General features: G+C 45.1%; 2 protein-coding genes and 1 long non-coding RNA gene across 6 annotated transcripts; 2 read left to right on the top strand and 1 right to left on the bottom strand.

Moving 5' to 3' along the window:
* The first annotated feature begins 3,742 nt into the window (after nt 1–3,742).
* ALDOB (aldolase, fructose-bisphosphate B) lies at nt 3,743–15,088 on the top strand. Of its 2 annotated transcripts, XM_075527318.1 has the most exons (10): nt 3,743–4,051; nt 7,281–7,344; nt 11,025–11,146; nt 11,409–11,620; nt 12,151–12,205; nt 12,358–12,518; nt 12,740–12,823; nt 13,310–13,484; nt 13,636–13,835; nt 14,060–15,088. In XM_075527318.1, exons 3-10 carry the CDS (start codon nt 11,035–11,037, stop codon nt 14,153–14,155), a joined length of 1,095 nt encoding a protein of 364 aa, XP_075383433.1. In that variant the 5' UTR covers nt 3,743–4,051; nt 7,281–7,344; nt 11,025–11,034; the 3' UTR covers nt 14,156–15,088. The 2 variants fall into 2 exon arrangements, with proteins under 2 accessions (XP_075383433.1, XP_075383432.1); XM_075527317.1 differs by lacking the exon at nt 7,281–7,344.
* On the bottom strand, nt 7,374–16,349 carry LOC142422015 (uncharacterized). 3 transcript variants are annotated; one of them, XR_012779029.1, is made up of 4 exons: nt 16,137–16,349; nt 13,079–13,650; nt 10,745–11,547; nt 7,374–8,398 (listed from the first exon to the last, which is right to left on the bottom strand). It is a non-coding gene; the product is annotated as an uncharacterized LOC142422015 (long non-coding RNA). The 3 variants fall into 3 exon arrangements; XR_012779030.1 differs by having other exon boundaries at nt 13,079–13,178; XR_012779028.1 differs by lacking the exon at nt 16,137–16,349 and having other exon boundaries at nt 13,079–13,652.
* On the top strand, nt 16,330–17,944 carry MRPL50 (mitochondrial ribosomal protein L50). The gene is made up of 2 exons (XM_075527319.1): nt 16,330–16,525; nt 17,424–17,944. Exons 1-2 carry the CDS (start codon nt 16,440–16,442, stop codon nt 17,812–17,814), a joined length of 477 nt encoding a protein of 158 aa, XP_075383434.1. The 5' UTR covers nt 16,330–16,439; the 3' UTR covers nt 17,815–17,944.
* Nucleotides 17,945–21,791: the final 3,847 nt, after the last annotated feature.

Genomic DNA, 21,791 nt, shown 5'->3' with positions numbered 1-21,791 from the left:
ACACAGAAAAAACACAATCATCAACGTGAAGAAACATAAGCAATTCTAAAATTCGTACCCATTGCCTTTAAGCCAGGCTTTCCATTGATTTTAATGTACTTCATCCAGCAACAGTCTTCACTCAAAACTTCAGTGCAGAACTGACAGATCCTTTGACAGCAAGGTTGGACATAACAAGGACAGCAATGAAATTAACTTCTACTATGAAAATCCAGTACTTGCATTGTCAAACTCAAGAAAGCAAAATCACAAATTAAGACCTAAATAATAAACCAAGCCACCTGTAAAGACAGTTTTTAGTGGTCTTTAAAATTTTTAAATGTGTACTTCTGTAAACTTTTGTATGGTAATTTCAGATGGAAAAGTCAACATCAGCAAAATCTCCAAGCCATTCAAATACAAAATTTACTTATGCTGTGCCACGTTTGTGAGAAGAAATGCTAGACACTTGTGTTTTAACATTATCCATCTCTTATAGCTGACCATCATTTTCTGTTTCCATGCTATAAAAGGCATAACAATGAACATTTAAGCTCTCTTACTAGTTATAAATCTTGTTTGCAGTGATGTTTCAAACACAGATTTGAGTGCACTATAAAGATTTTTATATTGCAAGACTGTTGATATCAGCTTTCTCATTAACAGATAAAAAAGCCATAATCCATGCAGAAAAACTTCAATCACCATATTTAGTTAGATATGTATTTAAGTAATCAGTTCTCACACATCCAAAACTCTCAAAAAATAGTTAGTAATCCTTCTATCAAAAGATTTTTCTCTTCACTAGAAAAGTGGATCAGCAATCACTGCAATATTCCGTAAAATAATTTTTAAGAATACCAGTAACTGAGAGTACTTGTTCTTTAGCTCAACTGCCCTCCCTTCCCATTCTCCCTGTCCTTATACTCAGCCTGGGATCTTTGCAGTACTTCCCCCTTCCCATGCCAGAGGCTGAGGGGGATGAGGAACCCTAGGGAGGCAGAGAAGAGCTGGTGCTTCCTCAGGAACTGAACTCCCACAGGAAACCTTGCCTGCATGGCCAGCCCTACAAACTGCAGAAGACAAACCCACATACCACTGAGATGGGTGGCAACACAAACAACAGTGGATGCTACAAAGGGCTATCTGTTTCATGCCATTACTGAGCCACTTTGTCACAAATTAGTTATCTGTACCTCTTAACATTCATCTGCATTATCTCTGCCTTTCTTTGCCTCCTGTTTTTCTAAAGCTCCCAAATCTGCTTCCTGACCTGCGTCCTTATTCCTCTGAACACACCTTCCACCAGGGCTTCGGTGTTCCTCACACTCCATGTCCACCAAAGGTGTCCCAGTCTTCCTGTGTTGTGACACCTGTATCAAAGTCATGCTGTCCATGGCCACAAATTCAATCTCTGTCAAAGTAATGTCTAGATGTAGCCACCTCTGCCAGGGGTGCTCAGACCAGCAGACAGCTTCTTGCTAGCTACAGCCCTTTGGCTGCATCACGTCACCCTGAAAAAGGCTTAAACAAAAAAAGAAACCATTCCAAAATTAGTTGGGTCACTGGAAAGCTGAGAGGGTTGGCAATACTATGATTTCAAACACTAACTCAATGAAACAGGTTTGCAATTTGGATAATACACTAATTTTGCCATAGAATAATTAGTGCAGGCAATGCTTTCATATTTTTTATGGGGCAGGTTAGTTGCTTGGTTAAATGCAAGTACACTGCATTCCCCTCACAATGCAAGCTTATTCCTCTTATCATTTAAGGATACATGATACCACTATAACCTAATTTTCAGAGGTGTAAGTATCCCCGAACTATGATTACGTAGCTGTGATGATGAAAGTATGTACTCTTTTCCAGTGTCATTTTAATATCACTCTACTACTAATTTCTGCACAGCATGGTCAGTGTCATGGGTCTGCATGTTAACAGTACTGAACCTTACAGTGACATTATCTAGCATGATTGCTTATTCCGTATTTTGGCTGAAAAGCCTTCCATTCCTAAGTTAAGTGAAAAAGTTAACCATTTTGTCCATTCACTTTTTTCCCTCCTCAGTCCCCAGAATCTCTGCTAGGAGCTGTAATCCTAGTGCCTGAAGTGCTGGATATTGGCTCAGGAGGCACATACTAGCTGTTACCCACCTGGAAATACATATATATACTTCTGAAAGAGTTAAGAACTCAAGGTGGGCTGCAGGGGATTATCTAAAGTGGTTTCTAAATGTCAGGCAATATGTTTTTCAAGAAGACTCCCCCCCAGCTTTTCTCTAATAGCCTGTCAGACCATATCACAGATGACACTGGGAATGAAACAATTCCAAGTACTTTCCTACTTGTGACAGCTTCTAACCAAGCTAGGAATGACAGGACTCAAACTCTGATTTTCTCTGTGGCCCTGAAGGCGACCATCAGTATGACACCTTCTTGGTCTCAAGAGGGTCTTAGATAATGTATTTCATTCAAAATATTTTTAATTCATACTAGATGCCTCTGTTTGTGGTGGAGAAACTTTAAATTACCATGGGGTTCATCTTTCTGCTAGGATGGGAGAAATGGAATATAAAGCAAACACTGTAAAGCAGGGAAGGCTTTACATCCATGTTATGTGCCACAGCATTCTTCAGCAAAAAGGTATGGATCAGGAAGGAGAATGATAAAGAAAACAAAACAACACAACCACAAGGCCTTCAATTGGACCGTATCCTGAGTTTTTTCAGAGGTTTCTCTGCTGACTGTCACAGACTACCACCACTGCCAGCATGTAAGCTGTTAAGATTTCCTACAGGCACTGACCTTGGCATGCAGCTCTAGAAGAGACAGGCTCAAGGAGGAAGTGCCCTAATGAAGACAGTGTTGCTCAGAGAGAGAGGAAATCATATGTCTCACTGTGTCCATGTAAAGGCTAAAGGTGTCACTACATAAGCCAAACAAATGGAGAAACTACGTCATTCTTCAGGCAAACACTGGGTCTTTGTGGTAAAGACATGCTAATGTCCAAGGTCGCAGAGCGTGTTGTTGCTGAGGGTATGATGTTTGCCCAACAGCCCCTATGCTGTGCTTCCCTCCAGGAGTACTGACCTGTAGTATGGGGGGAAAAAAAAATAAAAAAAAAATCAAGTCTATCTACCTGGATTTTGTGGATAGCTGTAGTGTGATTTCATATAAACTGGAATGCTGATATACTGTTTGTAGAGCATTAGCATTTTTCACAGAAAAAATTTGCTATGCAACTGAGAAGTTTGTATGTCATTGTCCTATGGGTAGGTGTTTCAGTGGCATTTTTTGGTGGAAAATTTGGTTTGCACTTGTGCACCTCAATGTGGGCATATTTCTTCTGATAACCATCATTCTTACACATACACTGCATTAAAGGAAATCAGAACTGGCAGTTTTATTAACCCTGATACTGTAGCATTGCATTTTGCCTTCCCATATACTAACTGGAAAAGGAAAATATGTTTCTGTGCTTAACTGTTAAGTGAGGGAAATCAGTGTAAGACTGAGGAAGCCACTGAAATGATAGTAACTCATGTCAATTAAGGACCTGTTGCATTGTTTCTGCATTTTGTTTTCTACCCTTCCTTCTTGCACTGTGTAGTTTCCTAAGTATGAGCTTCCGGAAGATCTAACCCTAGACAGAAAGTTATGCCCAAGATCCCTGTAAACATTCCCATGGCTCGCTCCTCTTGTGGTCCTTTTCAGTCTGTTTTAGAAAGAGAAGGAATAATTTGAAATACCTGGAAAACGTCTCTGTTTCACTGCATCATGAATGGCCTTATATATACAGGGGAGGGGAAAGAGGAGGATCTCCAGGAGCGAGGCTAGGTCCCATTGGTTGTGTGTGGTTGTGGTCTGACAGCCAATGACCGACCTCGAGCAATGCCACCTCTCCAACCAGCCTGGGGAGGAGGGAGAATGGAGTGGAGGAGAAAAAAAAAAAAACAAACCAAACAAACCTGTCAAGAATTTTATAAAAGTTAGTGATTAGAAGGACCAGGTCTCTTCGCCTGCAACCACCTCACCAGAAGCTTGTAGGCAGAGGCACTGTCCACAAACAAGTAAGTATAATAATTTAATTTCTAAACTGTAAAGGCGGTATGTATATCAGCAGCTGAGACATAATGTGTTTATCTAAAGTGGGCTTGGGGAGTTGTTTTTGGTTTTGTTTTTATTTTTTTGTTCCAGGAACAGCTTGCAAGAAATAAGCGCTCAGCCATTCTGCAGTGATCTTCCAATGTGACCCATTTGCTGCTAGCACTGGCTTTCTAACTTAGCTTAGTCACTCAGAACTCCTGGAGTAAGTGAATTCTTAGTCTAAGGGGACTAGAGCAATAACATACCTGCATTGCTTTCGCTGCTTTGTTTTGCATGTGTTTGTTTATGCTTGTGGAGTATATATATTTATGTTCTGCAAGGAGAAGAGAGAATGACTGGAGAATGCAGCTGGTCCTGACAAACACCAGTGCTGACAGAAGTGTAATTATGCGTGTTCGTTGTGCGGCTTCTTCTGAAGTATTAGTGCAGTAGTGTTGATAAGATTCTTCAGCAGAGGGATGTAAGGTAGTCTGCAGTGCAGGAAATGAAAAAGTGTTTTTGCATTAGCCTGTAACCTTTCCAGTTGTGGACAGCCAGCTTCAGGAAAGTGCTCAACAAACTCAAATCCTCACCAAGTCTGTGATCCTCCATCACTGTCCCAACTATCCCATGTTGTGCCTGGCACCCAAAACTATTTAGCCCACCTGAAACCCTCACCACCGCTTCCCCCAGCCTCCCCTGCTGGCATTACAAGACTTGAATCCTCCTGCAAGTCTGACAGCATTTTTTTACCTTCTCTGAGAAGAGCCCAGCCCTGAGGGAGAATCAACTCACGCTAATGACCACACTTAACTTCCCAGAAACCAGTTTCTTGCCACCTCAGCCATCTCTAGCCATCATGAGTGCTCCAGGAGTGCTCTGCACCAATACAGAGGCCAGGTCCCTGAACACACTACCTCCTTTCATACTTGCTAAAGAGATGAAACGGGGGTACATTTGCTCAGGGCTTGAGTATAGCTCTGAGGCTAAAGTGGGAATCCAGACAGGGAACTGCAGGCCTCACATACTCCCATCCACTTGAGACAGGATGTTGAAGCAAGGTCCCTAGACAGAGCATGAAGATGGAAAAAACCCTTATTTTCACCCTTATAAGAGAGAGCAAAAACCAACCAGGCAATTTACCATCATATTTACCCCAAAGGACCTATCCAGATGGTAAAATTAATATGTCAATGAAAAACATCTGCTGCTTTGTCTAGGTGACAGAAATCTGAATATCTTTTTGTCCCATACCCTTGACTCACTTTTTAGAACTCAGAAATGAAACATTTTGCTATACTTCACTCCCACTGCAAAGATAAAGGGAGAAACATCCTGTTCTTCCCTCAGAGCTCCTTCATACATACAGGAGGCACCACTTGCACTTCAACTCCCTAAAGCAAGTACTCACACAGAGTCACAGGGTAATTCAGGCTGAAAGGGACATTAGGAGGTCTGTAGTCTAACCTCCTGCTCAAAGCAGGGTTAGGCACAAGGTCAGACCAGGCTAGTCACGGCTTTATTCAGGTGGGTCTTGCCAACCTCCAAGGATGGAGACACCACGGCCTCTCTGTCAACCTGCTCCACTGCTTGACTGTTCCAATAATGAAAAAAAATTCTTCAGATCCAGTCTGAATCTCTCTAGTTTCTGCTTATGCCTGTTGTGTCTCACTTTCCCGTCACATGGCACTGTGAAAAGCCTGGCTCTGCTTTCTCCATCACCACTCTGTAGGTATTGGGGGTTGCTGAGAGGTGCCCCTGAAGCCATCTCTGCTCGAGGCTGAACTAGACCCAGCCCTGCAGCCTCCTCCTTGCAGAGCAAGTGCTTCAGCCCCCGACCTTCTTGGTGGCATCTTCTGAACTCACGCCAGTTTGTCAGTCTCTTTCCTGTACTGCAGGGACCCAACACGGGATGCAGTACCCAGAACGTGATCTAAAGAGTGCTGAGCAGAGGGGGATAATACCCGTCCTCCCCTGGCTCCCTGGGCCTGACCCCTGCTCACACAGGATGCTGCTGGCCCTCGTTGCTGGCCCATGTTTGGCTTGCTGCCTGACAGGGCCCTGGGCCTTCTCCAAAGAGCTGCTTCCCCATCCCACTAGCCCTGGTGGGATCACTGCCAGAGCTCTGCCCCCCAGGCAATGGCTGGGCATTTGTCCTGGCTGAACTTCATGGTGCTCCTGTTGGTCTCTTCCCACCCCCTGTCCAGGCTCCTCTGGATGGCTGCGCAGCAATCAAGCATATCAACTAGTCCTGCCAGCTTGGTGTCATCTGCAGGCTAGGTAAGAATGTGCTCCGTCAGCAGGATGGGGCCAGGCTTGCCCAGCTGTTCATACTTATCAGTTTGCCCAATGTCCAAGTAACCAGACTTATTTAGACATAGCTTTTTAATGGAGCTCCATAGAGAAGTGAGGCCAATAAATAGATTTTTCCACTGTAATGAGAATATAAGGTGCATAACTCATTATGTATCTGTCTCTCCTAAGCATACAAGTGCAAATGAGGAGTAAATCCAGTCAGTTAACACTGTGCCTACATGTGATGGGCTAAATTTTTGAATACTTTTCATTCTCCCTATCAACTGTATTTATCTATTTATATATGCAACTTTTGCTTCTTCAAACCTGCTCTTTGGAAGCAGAATCTCTTGTGTGCACAGAGTAATGACATGCACATGTGATCTGTATTGCTAACTGTCACAAACGATGTTGAAGGGCTGTGTTTACTAGTAACTGAACAGGAAAAGCTACATGCACGGGATGCAAACTGTATTTTGAGAGTTTGGTCCTGCACTTTTGGAACCAATTTTATAAAAGAAGGCAATGAAGAGACCCAAGAGAAAAACTTACAGATTCTAATCCAATCTTTTCCCATCTGCAAACCTGGACTCAGGTGAGATTTTCTGTAAGATTAGAAGATGTCAGTCACTTGAGGTGGTTGAAAAGAAAAGATGCCAATGAAGTATTAATGTTTCTGAGATGACCTGAAGTGGAATGTAACAGTTTGTTCCTTCTGCTGTTTGTCTTGCCTCTGCCCTTCGGTTCTCACTATTAATATTAACAGGATGCAGTGCTTGTGCCGATATCCATGAAGATATTTCCCCTGCAGTCCTCCATTATGGTAGCTGAGAAAAACTTGAGACTTCAGCAGTACAATATTTACTTTTACAACTGTGCTGTCCCCTTTCCCCCACCCCCACCTCCTGCTGGTCACAGGCTGAGGGCTGAACAAAGACCTTTGTTTGCTTAAGGAGCTGCTGAAGCCTGACAAACACTCAAGGTATCCATAAAGCTGGTTTTTTTGTGCATTCTGTGCCGTTTTATTCTTTTGTTTTTTTTATTCCACTTTTAACAAATGTTATGTAAGCAGTTACCACAAAGAGAATACATTGTATTCATACAATGTCAGATCAATGTGAAATCACTTGAGCTTGTGACACTATGATACTAGCCCACAGCCTAAGATGGGTAAATAAAAACAAAACTTCCTGAAAAACTTCAGTAGTGGGACAACTCCTAAATACTGTTACTGAGATCACAGTTCCTTCGAGTTTTTTCCTGCCTGAAAAAGTTGTCAAATTAAACAAATAAAGCAGAATAATAAGGTAAATAGGCTTCTTTCTTGGAAGAATGAAATGAGATGTGCAGCTCTGGCAGCTGGGTACAACCGTTGCTCCTCAGGACCTGTAAGGTGACATATCCAGCTCTTTAAGGGGGGACATTAATGTTTCTGTGGATGGGTGGGAGCTAACTCTTTACAAGGCAGCTGTATGAAGTGTTACTGAAGCGCAAGACTTCTCCACTCCCCTTTAAATGCTCAGAGCAGTACCTTGCAGCAGAGACAGCCCTTTCTGAATCCAATGGGGAAGATCCTCAGAGATTATGCTCCTCATGAAAGAATCACAGAAAAATAAAGTCCTAAGTCAAGGGTCCTTGAACGTTCTGGACCTTAGAGCTATCATTAGCTTTACAACTGCTCTTCTGCACTCATTTCTTCACCATTTCAGATAGAAACACTGTGCATTTTATTCGTCCTTGTAGCTTGGCAGTGTAGCTGGGAACCACTTACCATGGCCTTACAGATCATTTTGAGGAGCCTTTTGGCAAATCTCCACCTACTCCTTCACACTCAATGAGATACTTGCATGGAAACTGGAACTAATCTGCTGTCTTCCAGTTCATCATTGTGGAACTACACTGCATTGTTTCAGTCTTTCAGAGTACTCACTGGGACCAGCATTATCCACTGAAAACTCGTATTTCCGTATTTTGGCAATTTGCTTTGCAGGCTGGTTTTGAGTGATAACTGTCTCTTTGTTATCTTTATGCAAACACTGGAAACAAGCAAGATAAAACAGACATCAGTCTCATTGCTTATTGCATTGCTGGAGAGAAAGTATACCCATAATAACATAACTAGAGTGACTGATGATCTTGTAATTCAGCTAGCTGGATTAAAGATTATCTGGATACACCTACTTGTGCTGTAGCATACCTCCAAACTGCAACTCTGAAGTCCCATTACTGATTTAGCAATTCATTAGCTTTGACCTTGGACAAGATCATATTCTTGCCAGATCACAGTTTTCCAGTCTTTTCCACAGAGACTGTGAACTACTGGAGTAGTAGATTCCTCATCATTTTGCATAGCAATTTATTTAACAGTGCTATCGTTTTGACTGAAGTGCTTACAACACAAACTATTATTACAGTAATCGTAGTAATAAACCAGTTTCCTATTTCTAAGGGACATATCAGACACAAAGCAGGTGAGGGATAAGGAGGGTTACAGGTGAACTTAATTAGCTATGCAGCATAAACCATAGCTCTTCAAGTTCTTTTAGGTGGGCCGAACAGGATAACAGTTGGGAGTGATGGAGTTGTGGTCACCACTGTAGAAGGATGCTTTCCAGTGCCAGGGCCACAGCCTGGCATACAGAGAGGAGTTCAGCAAAGCCTGCTTTTGCAGGACGACAGCAAGGCATTTCAGCGCTTGGAAAAGGAGAGAACCCTCCCTCATTTGATGCAGTCTTCATCATGCACTCCTTCAAATTCCCTCTAAACCTAGAATGACTCACTGTTGATAAGTTGCATAGGACGAATTCTAGTCTCAAACAACTCACAAAAAGGTAAAGCAGAGATCTGGACACCGCATCTGACTGGTCTGTACTGGTAGACAATGCCATTTGAATCTTGCACAATAACATTACCAATACCAAAATACCTTCAACTATAAATCAGAGACACGGATTTCTAGCTGTCACAGTACTGTGTTGGCATTGTTGCCAGAAAATTTTGGCACCATTTGGCATGGTGCACAGAACTCATGTTACCCTATCATGAATAGTAGCCAGACCCCCGATCCTTTCTCCCCATTATGCCCTTCAGTAGGGAGGGCAAGACAAAGATTCCCTGGCAACATAATATCTGTGTGCAGAGAAAGAGGATGGAGGACTAGGCTGCGTACATGGGGAGACATATTTGCTGGCCATCTGTGGCACATGGTGAAATGGGAAATGGCATGTTGTCACTCCCCTCTAAGGCTGAGTTTGGGAATAGAAAATGCAGACATTGCCTAGAGGCCTGCCCCTCTGGAGGAAAACTTGTTATTGGAGATCTTTTGTGTTGTTTTTAATGATTCATGTCATGGATTTACCACCCACTGATAAAAACATGGGTGTTGCTTTAGCTATACCATATGATAAACAGAGGGAAGAGAATCTTTGTGTGTCAGCCTCACAGGCTTACACACATAGGGAAGTAACTTGGACTATTCAGATCATCCAAGCAACGAAGCTGGTGAAGGGTCTAGAGCACAAGTCTTATGAGGAGTGGCTGAGGGAACTGGGGTTGTTTAGCCTGGAGAAAAGGAGGCTGAGGGGAGACCTTATCGCTCTCTACAACTACCTGAAAGGAGGTTGTAGAGAGGTGGGGGTCAGTCTCTTCTCCCAAGTAACAAGCCCTAGGACAAGAGAAAATGGCCTCAAGTTGCGCCAGGGGAGGTTTAGACTGGATATTAGGAAATTTTACTTCACTGAAAGGATTATCAAGCATTGGAACAGGCTGCCCAGGGAAGTGGTTGAGTCGCCTTCCCTAGAAGTATTTAAAAGACGTTTGGATGAGGTGCTTAGGGACATGGTATAGTGGTGGTCTTGGTAGTGTTAGGTTTGTGGTTGGACTCAATGATCTTAAAGGTCTTTTCCAACCTATACGGTTCTGTGATTCTGTAATTTAATGCTATATAATCAAAACTTTAATAAGATCAAGCATTTTGTCATAACAAGACAGAACCTGGATTTCAGGTGCTTGGTATCTGCCGCTGGTAAGCCTCTGCCACAGTTGAAAAGATAGAAACAGGTGGTGAATCCTTCTAAACCTTCAGGTCTTATATAGAGTAAGCAATGCGCTACAGTCCTGAAAGCAGTCATGGGGAGGAGAGAATTACAAAGCAAGGCAGGAGGGTGGGGACAGAAAGGCAACTAGACAAAGTAGCAAATACTGCCAACACAGGCCAGGGAATGGGAGAGGGGCATTGTTAGGACATGTGTGAAGGTGAGCAGTGTGATAACTGGCATTCTTTGCAAATTATTGCAAAGAGTTGTAAGTTGTAAGTGCTTTGCAAAGAAGTTTGCCGAGTCTGCAATTAGCATGTTTGGTGCATGTTTTTATGACAGACTGACCTTCCTTTAGTCTCTGAGCAAATCCATATAAAGTGCAGAGTCGTTTCCACTTCAGTTCTGGAAGGATGCGTTAGGATGTGGCTCCTCCATTTCTCTCTTCTAGTTTTGCCAGACACACCAAGCCAAGAAGAACTTGAATGGATTTCTGGGCATGCGTCTATGATAACACGGACCAGTCAAGCACCGAGGGCACTCCAGTAGAAATACCTGAGTGATGTCTCTGGTTCACAGTTTGTGTACATAGTCTTCCCCAGCTTGTAACAGTAATTCTCTTCCACAGATAAGTCAACATGACCCACCAATTCCCAGCGCTGTCTCCAGAGCAGAAGAAAGCTCTTTCAGACATTGCTCAGCGAATTGTGGCATCAGGAAAGGGGATCTTAGCTGCAGATGAATCAGTGGGTGAGTTTTGGTTATCAATCAATTAGCAGTACCCAAGACTTTATCTCTTAAGTTTGCTTCATCTTTGAAATCAGTGGAGTAAATTAAAAACACTTAAAAACTGTTGACTGAGCGGGAACAACTCAGCCAGGCAGGGCTGCATCTATAGCAACAAAAGCTGACAAACTATGGGTTGAGAAGGGAAGCTCTGAACTGAAACCCCAGTTCATTACTACGTACTGGGACCAGGAGGCCAGCCAAGGCTAATACCTCTCTGACCTAGGTACCATGGGGAACAGGCTGCAGAAGATCAACGTGGAGAACACAGAAGAGAATCGCCGGGCTTTTCGAGAGATCCTCTTCTCTTCAGATGCTTCCATCAACCAGAGCATTGGGGGAGTGATCCTCTTCCATGAGACTCTCTATCAGAAAGACAGCAATGGAAAGCCATTTCCAGCTCTCATCAAAGAAAAAGGCATTGTGGTGGGAATAAAAGTGAGTATCTGTACACATCTGGCAGGCAGCATACTCCAAACCCCATTTCCAGTGCAAATTATATATGGGGCTGCACTCTCTCCTACCAAACACTTTTTTTTCTTTTTTTGTGCTTGGTTTTAAAATCCCTAGAGGATCTCTGCCACGATTCTATGCATTGCTTTTGTACAACTAACCAGGGGCACATTTGCATTTGATGTAGGAACTTTTCATCTACCAACTCCCATCTACTCACCATTCACTGCAATTAAATCCCTCCATGCAGTAACCTAAATCCAGTCCCTTCAGCATCTGACAGAGCTCTTGAGCCATTCCCTGCAGCCATCTACACATTGTCCCTTCCTCTTACCCAGTTCACTCCTTTTCTTCCCCTTTGCTCCAGTGTTTCCCTCCTTTGCACCCTTAGCGTGTTCAGCCCCATGCTTTACTCGCAATCAGCCTGCAAAGACAGACTAGCCATGGGTAAGAAGATAAGGATGACACTGATCTCCATCTCTCTGTAACCCTTCCTGTTTTTCGGGTCTCCACAGTTGGATAAAGGCACAGCACCCCTAGCAGGAACAAATGGAGAAACCACCATCCAAGGTAAGAAGAGATCTAAGGAGCCTAAGCTATGACTCATGCAGCAAAAGCCAAGGGGACTCACCTGAGTCACAGCCTTGGCTGGTGTCACGGTACTTTTCAGAGCTATGTCCTGAAGAACTGCTCTCAGTGAAGCACTGTTCTTTCATCTGCAGGGCTGGATGGACTGGCTGAGCGCTGTGCCCAGTACAAGAAAGACGGTGCTGACTTTGGCAAGTGGCGTGCAGTGCTAAAGATCACCAGCACAACACCCTCTCAACTTGCCATCCAAGAGAATGCCAACACATTGGCACGCTATGCCAGCATCTGCCAGCAGGTATCTACCCTCCAGCAACCTTTCCTGAGATGCTGTTGCCTGTTCTGACTGTTCCCTGTGATAACATGCTAGGTAACTTGAAAGGCGGATCTCTGCGAGGGTTTTGGGAGATGAAGAAGAAGGGCAGCGCAGCAAGAAGGAATACCAACAAAGTCAGGGTAGACAACAAGGACTGGTTTTCTTCCACCCTCTCCAAAAGTTCCCTGTTTTTCTTTTCTTAGCATGGCTTGGTGCCCATTGTGGAACCAGAAATCTTGCCTGATGGAGACCATGATCTCCAGCGCTGTCAGTATGTCACAGAAAAGGTAAGAGATTCTTGCCCCTCTCCTCCCCTTCACAAATCAGTCGCTAATCTTATGCAGAGTTTGTGTTCACAGATCTCAGAGAGTTTTGACCAAAAATGTACTTCATAACTGCATCACAAAAATGAGTTGCTCATGGTCAAATAATGAATTAACAGCCAACGTGAGAATAGAATCCATGCTTTTGGATTTCCACTCAAACTGCCAATATAAGCATTCTCAATCTCAAAAAGATGGATCAGGAGCAAAAACACTTACCCCTCTTTCAGTGCCTCAGTTTGCAGGGACAAATCCAGTAAATAGGAAGAGGGGTATCCTGGTCGTCTCAAAAGTAGTGGCATCTCCAGAGCTGCAACCCCTGAGATAAATTTCACAAGAAAGCAAAGTTCAATTTGATCTTCTTACACTCCCAAGCAATAAGCTTTCTTTCCACAGCAGGTTGAGGTGAAGATTTCAGCAGAGGTCTGTATTCAATCCTTCTCTTTCCAGGTTCTGGCTGCTGTCTACAAGGCCTTGAATGATCATCATGTGTACCTGGAAGGGACACTGCTGAAACCCAACATGGTGACGGCTGGGCATTCCTGCCCCAAGAAGTACACCCCTCAGGATGTAGCCATAGCAACTGTCACTACTCTTCTCCGTACCGTTCCTGCTGCTGTTCCCGGTGATTCCCAATTCATTCCTATGTATCCATTCACACTGTCACTCTTGCTGGCCTTGCTCCTACATCTAACACGCTCGCTCCTCTGGCACATAAAGGTCAGGGATTGCGGTGACTGGAGCACTCTCTGAACCTCGAAACCTCTTTCTTGCAGGAATCTGCTTCCTGTCTGGAGGTCAGAGTGAAGAGGAAGCTTCTGTCAACCTGAACGCCATGAATCAGTTGCCTCTGCCTAAGCCTTGGAAGCTGACCTTTTCATACGGGAGAGCTCTGCAAGCCTCTGCCCTGGCAGCATGGGTGGGCAAAAGCGAGAACAAGAAGGCTGCACAGGAGGCCTTCCGCAAGCGGGCACAGGTACGAGGCTTCCCCCAAGCGCAGAGAGGAGCTGCTCACCATGAAGGCAGATATGTTGTCACCTTCCTAAGGCTCCTCTTGTTCCCACCCTTCCTGGTGCTTCATCTTCACCAGGAATGTTAATCTGTGATTGCTGCCTTGCTTGGTTACTCCTGGTGTCTCTCTACCTCTGTTTTCCTTACTCCAAGCTAACTGGTTTCCCCTCCTTTTTGTTTCTTTTTCAGATTAATGGTTTGGCTTGCAGAGGACAGTATGTCGTGTCTGGGAAGACTGACACAGCTGCCACGCAGTCACTTTTCACTGCCAGCTACACCTACTGAAAGTGCAGGAACCTTCCTCATCCTGTGCCTCTTCACAAGGTGGAAGATGTTCAGCAATGAAAGAAAACCAAAGAAATCTAATTTCCCTTACCCTAAACAAAACTGGAGATAAAATGGATTAGCTTCCTCTCCACCCTTCGCTCCCACAATTTACCAAGAGAATATTCTTGTTTCATCTGCCCATTCCAAAGAAGTGGAATTCCTTCCATACAACAAACAACAGCTGCAAATGAATCACGAACCTGCTCTCCCTCTGGTTTAAACTTAGCCCCCAGAGTAGTAGGCAAATTAAGTAGTTCCCTAGCAATTCAAATACATACCCCTGCCCATTACCAAATTTTGCAGCCCAAATCCTGAATTATAAAACCTGACTGTGTCTTCAATCATAGGAATAAAACAGTAATTGAAAACTAATCTCTATCTCACAATTCTTTATCCTGTATAAACTTTACGGTCTCTTTCACACATCTGTGATTTTCAGTAGCCTGTGCAAAGATTAAGTCAGAAAGCGTTACTGCTGGTGACCTTGGGAAACCCTGAAGAGATCAAAGGGAAATAATCCAATAGTGATACAGCTGGAGATATTAATCCTGCTGACAGACACCGAGAAAGCTTGAGAGATGTATATGGTGAGCAGTGCACTGGACTCAGGCCACAGACAAATAACACTACCTTCAGAAGCTTTTTGTATCTCTGGAGAATCACGGTTGGTGTGATGAGGCTGCTATACACTGAGTTAGGGTTGCACAGGTTGAGTTAGTGCTGTGCAAAGACTATTTTTCCGAAGTGCTTTTAAGGTGGCATTTTCCACAATAATTAACATAGAACACACTGGGAGGCATCTTGGCCCACAGTTTGACCTTTGGTATGTTGCCATGTACTGTTAGAGGTGTACGCTTTGTTAAGCTAAAGCACAATTAGACAGTTGTTATGAAAAAAAGGCATAAATGGCAGAAATAGCAGACCTAAGATTATACAAGAACATTCGCCCAGCAACACGCTACACCAATCAACTAGCGACACCTTGGAGCAGCCCACCAACCAGCAAAGACCGCGCAACCCAGGAGGCAGCCCCCTCCCCTCCCTTCAGGGAACCTGGGACCAAGCCTGCGCAGCTGGAGGCACCCCGCTCTGCAGGCTGCTCCTGCAGAAGGAAAGGGGAAAGAGGGAAAATCACTGCCCTGTAACCTCCTCGTGTTCTCTGCCATTAGTAACCGCTCTCTCACACAGGCAATAAATAGCCAAACTGCTTCACACGGATCCCATTGTTGCATAATTAACGCCTGCATTTAGACTGTCCTGACTTCAACCATGAATGAAGAGCAAGTGACTTGTCAAAAAACACTCCAGAGCCTGATACTGGTGTGACGAACAACGCCTCTTTTGTGGTTCGGTTGTGGTCCTGTAGGTCTCCGTGCACCAGAGTTCAAATAAACCTCTGCTCCTGATGAGAAGCATCCTCCTGATCTACTGTTCTACGTAGATCACTTCTCTTACAATTGAGAGTGCAAAAAATGTTTCCCCAAACTGGCAAAAGAAAGCGTCCCACACTTCATAAAACTAAAGCTGTAGCTTTGCTAAATAATTCCTGCTCCTTTGCTGGACATCGGTCACACACGCTGTGCCTGATGCGGCTGGCGGCTGTGGCCAGGCTCCTTATGTTTCTCTTTGACGGAAGTGTTTGTGACCAAAGCAATGTACCACCATGAATCAAAGCAAGGCTGTGTACAGATGAAGCGTTATTTCTCACTTTTAAAAATGAACATCCTTTTAAAAAATAGAAAAAGTGATACTGTCATATAATTGTGTGCCCGGATCAGAAATGGGGCCTACAGAACAAACGGCCTGGCTGACGGCACCGGCAACCGTCACACCCCAAAGACGGGATGAAAACCTCCAGAGACACCTGCCAAGTGTCTTTGGCCGGCAAAAATACACAGCGATCGCTGGAGTCGCAGCGGGTGATGACGTATGTCCCTACCTCATGTTGTTTTAGTCCCGCACACTCTGTTGCCAAACCTCCTTCCCACGCCTGCTGGCACGGCCTCTGCCGCCCCCGCCCCGCGGGCTGCGCGGAGCAGGGGAAGCGACGGCCGTCCCCCGCCTCCCCGGCCTGAGGGGACAGCGGCGGCGGGAGGGGGGGTTCGGGGGGAGACCGTTAACGGCCGGCGCGCCTTCAGCCGTGCGCGCGAAGGAACTACAGCTCCCGTGAGGCAGTGCGGCGCGGGGAGGAACTACGTCACTCCCCGCTGCGTGCCGGGAAGAGGCTTGGCGTGCCCTGGCAATGGCGGCAGTTGCCGCGCTGCGGCTGGCGGGCCGGCGGCTGGGCCTCGGCGCTCCGGCGCGCAGGGCGTTTTGGGGCGGCCTGAGGTAACGGCGGGGGAAGCGGGGGACCTCCCGGCTACCGCCCAGCTACCGCCCAGTGTTTTGGGGGGTGGCTCCCGGGGACGGGCAGGCGCTGGCGGCTTTCGACCCCTCTTCCCGCTGCCTCCCCATGCTGGGCCTGCGACCGGCCGGGTCATTCAGGCCTGCCGTCCTCGGTGCTCGGTTTTCGTCCGCCAGTCGAGAGCGTGTTGGGTCGCGGGCTCCGGGGCGTGGAACGATTGCCCTCGTCGCGTCCCTGCCGGGGGTGCACGGCTAGCAGGCGGGGTGGCCCTGCAGAGTTACGGTGTCTTAATGCTTTTACCTGCTTTGGTAAGGGAACTTGCTCGGTGTGGAAGAAGAGGTGTTTGAGGGCAGTACTACAGTGGGGAGGAAAAATAGTCCTTTTCAGGTGAAACTATGCTTGTGTTTTTGATTAGATTGTGGCGTATAAGCAAGTCAAATAACTTGGGGTAGGCTTCAATTTTCTAGTTAAAACTAGTGGGGTTTTTTTTTTATGTGTGGGCACTAATTTTTTCTATGGCAGTGGTTATTTTCTGTTACCCTTTTTTTTTTCACCGTAGATTAGAAAATGGAGCTGTAACTGGGAAAACAAGTCATTAATCTGGTTAAAATTCTATTTACAGTCAGACCAATAAAATAAACTCAGCAGGCGATTGCTATGTAGAGACAGCCTATGTGGCAAGCAGCATTTGGGGGAAAACCAAAGGTCTAGCCTATGTGCTTTTGTTCTTGCATGCGTAACAAACCAGCCGGTGTCTACGGGATGTGTAGGCTCTCTACAGGCTAGGTCAAGTCCGATATTAAAAGATGGTGAACAGAAATGTGCTCTGACTCAGTCTTAAGTAGCCCAGAGACTGAAAATACTTCTTTCTGGTGTCAACAGGAAGGAGGAAAAAGAAGCAGAAGCAGACAAAATAATTCATCAAGAGAAAAGTGAACCCAGCCTGATCTGTCCCCCACCACGCAGCAGAAACTATCTTCCTCCCGAGGATATACGGAGCTGCCTTGAGTCTCACATCAAGGAGATTTTTGGACCTTCGCTTCCTGATAATTGGCAGCAGACAGCTCTCAAAGAAAACAGGTTAAAGTATCGCCTCCTGGCTCAGCTGGCAGCAGAACTTGGTCATGCTGTCCCCAATTCACAGCTCCACCTGATGCGCAGTGCTGAGGATGTCTTGAATTTCTATAGCACTCCTGTGAAGGATGTGTCCAAGTTTGATGAACTGTGTGCCGCAGAGCTACCCCCAAACCTGAAGATTACCTGGGAGCAGTGAGTCGCACCATGAAGCATCGCTTTGCTTTGCTTGTATTCTTAAAGCAGGACTGCAGCGCAGAAGCACAGCCCTTTCATTGTGGTAGCAGCTGAATATATAAATATCACTAATAAAATTTCATTTAGTTGTCCTCAGGTTTCATTATTGCTGTTTTCTTATATATGGAAAAAAGAGCAGAAGTTCTGCTTGTGAAACAGTGACGCAGCGTGGTCAGTCACAGTACTAACGTATGGTTTCTGGCCTTTACCGTGCTGCCTGACAGTTACAGGGTCCAGTGGGGATAAATAGCGGGGACCAACTCCCCAGTTTCTGCCCTGCCCCTCTTAAACTTCTTGTCTTCGGTTCTGAACTGTGTAATGGGCTTTTGCGAGTGCAGTTTGGTTATGTCAGGAATCCTGTTCAACTTGGCCACCAAGACTAGCTGGGCCAGCAAACTCGGGGAAGGAGTGAGGAAGTAAGCCAGCATCTTTTTTTGTTTGTTTGTTTGTTTTTTTTTCCCTTGAGATTGAAAAGAAGACCCTGTCAGCAATAAGGTTTTTAAAAGCCATCACAGGTGCCATTTTAAAAAAACCCCACTTGTTCTACTCAAAATTGCTATGTGAAGATAGTGCCAAGTGGAATTCTGAAATCTCTTAATGGTGAACTCTCCAACAGCCCTATGAAAACAGGATTCTTCCATGTCTGTCGAAGGACCCTGTTTTTATAAGTTCTGTTGCTCCTTCTAATAGCTATGTTAGTTTTTTCTTATATGTTAGCTATATGTTAGTTTTTCTGTAGCTATGGAAAAAACCACATAATAGCAGTATGTTAGTTTTTCTTCCTGTGTAATTGATGATGTAGGTTTGCTTTTAATCAGAGGAGGCAAGCAGTGAAGTCAGGGCGACACGAAAATAAATGCAACAGTCTGAGGAATGCGTGGTACTTTGTGAATGTTTTCTAGAAAACAGGTTGTTTACAGTGAGGTTAGATTCTGTATGTGTGATTGTCGTGGTTTAACATCAGCCGGCAGCTCTGCCCCACACAGCTGCTTGCTCACTCCCCTCCCAGTGGGATGGGGGAGAGAATCAGAAGGGTAAAACTGAGAAAACTCATGGGTTGAGATAAAGACAGTTTAATAGGGAAAGCAAAAGCCACGCATGCAAGCAAAGCAAAACAAGGAATTCATTCACTGCTTCGCATGGTCAGGCAGGTGTTCAGCCATCTCCAGGAAAGCAGGGCTCCATCATGCTTAATGGTGACTTGGGAAGACAAACGCCATCACTCCAAATGTCCCCCATTCCTTCCTCTTCCCCCAGCTTTATATGCTGAGCATGATGCCATATGGTATGGAATAGCCCTTTGGCCAGTTGGGGTCAGCTGTCCCAGCCATGTCCCCTGCCAGCTTCTTGTGCACCCCAGCCTCCTCGCTGGTGGGGTGGGGTGAGGAGCAGAAAAGGCCTTGACTCTGTGTAAGCACTGCTCAGCAATAAGTAAAACATCCCTGTGTTATCAACACTGTTTCCAGCACAAATCGAAAGCACAGCCCCACACATGGACAAAATCAACTCTATCCCAACCAAAACCAGCACGGTGATATTTCTGGGAATGATCCAGAAATACTCTGGTTATACCACTCACTCTCCTGAACCCTAGCTCCCCTGGTTTCTTTTAGCATACAAATACCTGAAGTATGCTTTTGTGTGTTACAGTGCTCAGTTCCTGTATTCAGCAGCAAACTTCTCAAGTGCTGCTTTATTCTCATAGCTCTGAAGAAATTTGAGAAAGCTGTTCTTTTTCTCCTTTTGAGTCCTGGGGAATTACAGAATAGCGTTAAGTGTACTACATGTTCTATTGCGGGGTGAATGTGAGGGAACTGGGGATGTTTCACTGGTCACTGTGGAAGGCTGGCTTTTCACAAATCCCTTCCTTGTAGCTTATGGAAAAACACAGTGTGATAAATAGCTAAATCTGTGTCGTCACCTCTGCTTCAGAAGCTGTTTGGGAGCAATGAATCGGAAGTTTTTTTTCCATGAAATTATGTCTTCTTTCTGTCAAAGGAGAGATACTTACACCTCCTGGTTTCCTCTTACTCAGTACTCATTATCTAAAAAAACACTTTCAGTGGTAGTTGGACTTTCTGCTCATTCCCCCCCACTTCTGTGTCTCTCCCAGTATGTAGTTTTCATAGCTCACGTAATGTGATGAGGAGAGTGAAAAACAGGAGACTGAAAAATAGGAGGGTAGGCAAGAAAAGAGCATGACAACAGCCTTGTCTTGTGTTTTGCTGTATCTGAGTTACGTCAAATTGAGACTTCCCTAACCTCAGATAATTTAGTCCCTCCAGGTGCAAACCTCACACTTCCATTCAGCACACCTGTGCGAGAAGCTGCAGGAGCTAATGTATAAGGGAGTAAGATCAGACATGGGCATTTGAATGCAAAACTTTTAACTGCTTGTAACAAGCTGAAAAAGCAGAAGTCTGAAATGAGATCAAAGTATTGCATAGAACACCTGTGCCATGGAAGGGCTAAGACTTCTATGTGCTTAAACACTTTTTTTTATCCTTGGGCTTTCAAAAGTACCTAATTTCTATTGAATTCAATTATAAATAAGTAAAAGCCCTGCATATGCATTTGCAGGAAGGCTGATCTTCATTTGTTTTAGGCAGAACCAGTAGAGAAGATTAAAAGTGTAAAGAAGCCAAGTTAGGAGGGTATTTCTTAACAGAGAGACTGGATGCTAGACTGGGTGGACCGGTGTCCCCATGAATGAGAGAAAGCTGTGGTGCGCTATGAAGAGGCTCCTGCATATGTACAATCAGCTGAGGGAGGCTGTCCTACACCACCACGTCTGCCAGCCCGTCCGGGTGTCAGCAAAGTCTGCCCATTCAAGTTTGCGGGAGGATGAACATTATATTTCTAACGCTGACCTCCGTTTTTGATGAGATGTGCCAATTTTCCCTCCGTACAGGTACTTGATTAAGGCAGGGGCAGATGGTTTTCCTGATCCTAAGAGTCACATTCCAGAGCCTTCGTACAGCCAAGAGGCACAATCTGCACACTGGGAGGAGCAAAAAGAACAGCTCTGCAGGGGTACCCACTTCCCTGTCAATGGGAGTTAGCTGGGGGGGCAGAGAGAGGCCACAGCCACCCAAGCAGGGGCGTCAGACACTGCTGCCAGTCATATTACATATTACATAGACCAGTGCATGAGACCGCACACAGCCCAAGGGCCATACATCCATCTTAAGAGATGATCCAACTCCATGATGAAAAGCTAGCCAGTGCAACATGTTTATTTTACACAGCTGACCCTAAGACTGGACTACAGAAGCAACTGTTAGCTGCCTAATCTCACTGTACACAGCACATGGTATGACTCAGAACAAGAACTTAAAAAAAAAAAAAAAATCCAAAGGCTACCTAAAGACTGATTTTTCACTGGGTCACAGATTCCAGGAGGTGGACACACATTGCTCCTCAAGGGAAAGGTACCTGGGAAACGCAAATGTGCTGTTAGGTTTAGACTTCCTGTGCAGAGGGTTATCTGTCAACTGGAAAAGGCCGAGGGCACTATAAATCTAAAATGGCAGCAAACACATAGAGCTAGCCAAGAGGAAATGCGGTGAATGGGTGTGATAGGTTTAGCTTCATTTAACCAGTCATTCAGAACTTAGTCACTTGCAAACAAGCATGCACACCCCTGTGGATCTGCATCTACCTGCAGACCTACCCTGGGTGTAGGCATTCCTACGTACCATGTCAGAGAAAAGAGCAGGGCTCACTTATTTCAAAGCGGAGGGAGATGCCTCTCACTGTGCTGCACTATAACTGGAAGGATAAAACAGTTCTTCAGGAAGTACAAAATCGAGATTCAAATCCTTCTTCAACCTGGAGGACAGGGAAGAAACTCAAAACCACATCTTCCACCTTCAGAAAGAGTGCCCACGCCATCATGCTAGAGGATAAGCAGTGGGGGACAAGATCACTACCAATTCT

This window comes from Mycteria americana, chromosome Z, assembly GCF_035582795.1.
Source record: "Mycteria americana isolate JAX WOST 10 ecotype Jacksonville Zoo and Gardens chromosome Z, USCA_MyAme_1.0, whole genome shotgun sequence".
Lineage (NCBI taxonomy): Eukaryota > Metazoa > Chordata > Aves > Ciconiiformes > Ciconiidae > Mycteria > Mycteria americana.
The sequence above is the reverse complement of the archived record's forward strand: the minus strand, read 5'-3'. Positions and strand labels throughout refer to the sequence as shown.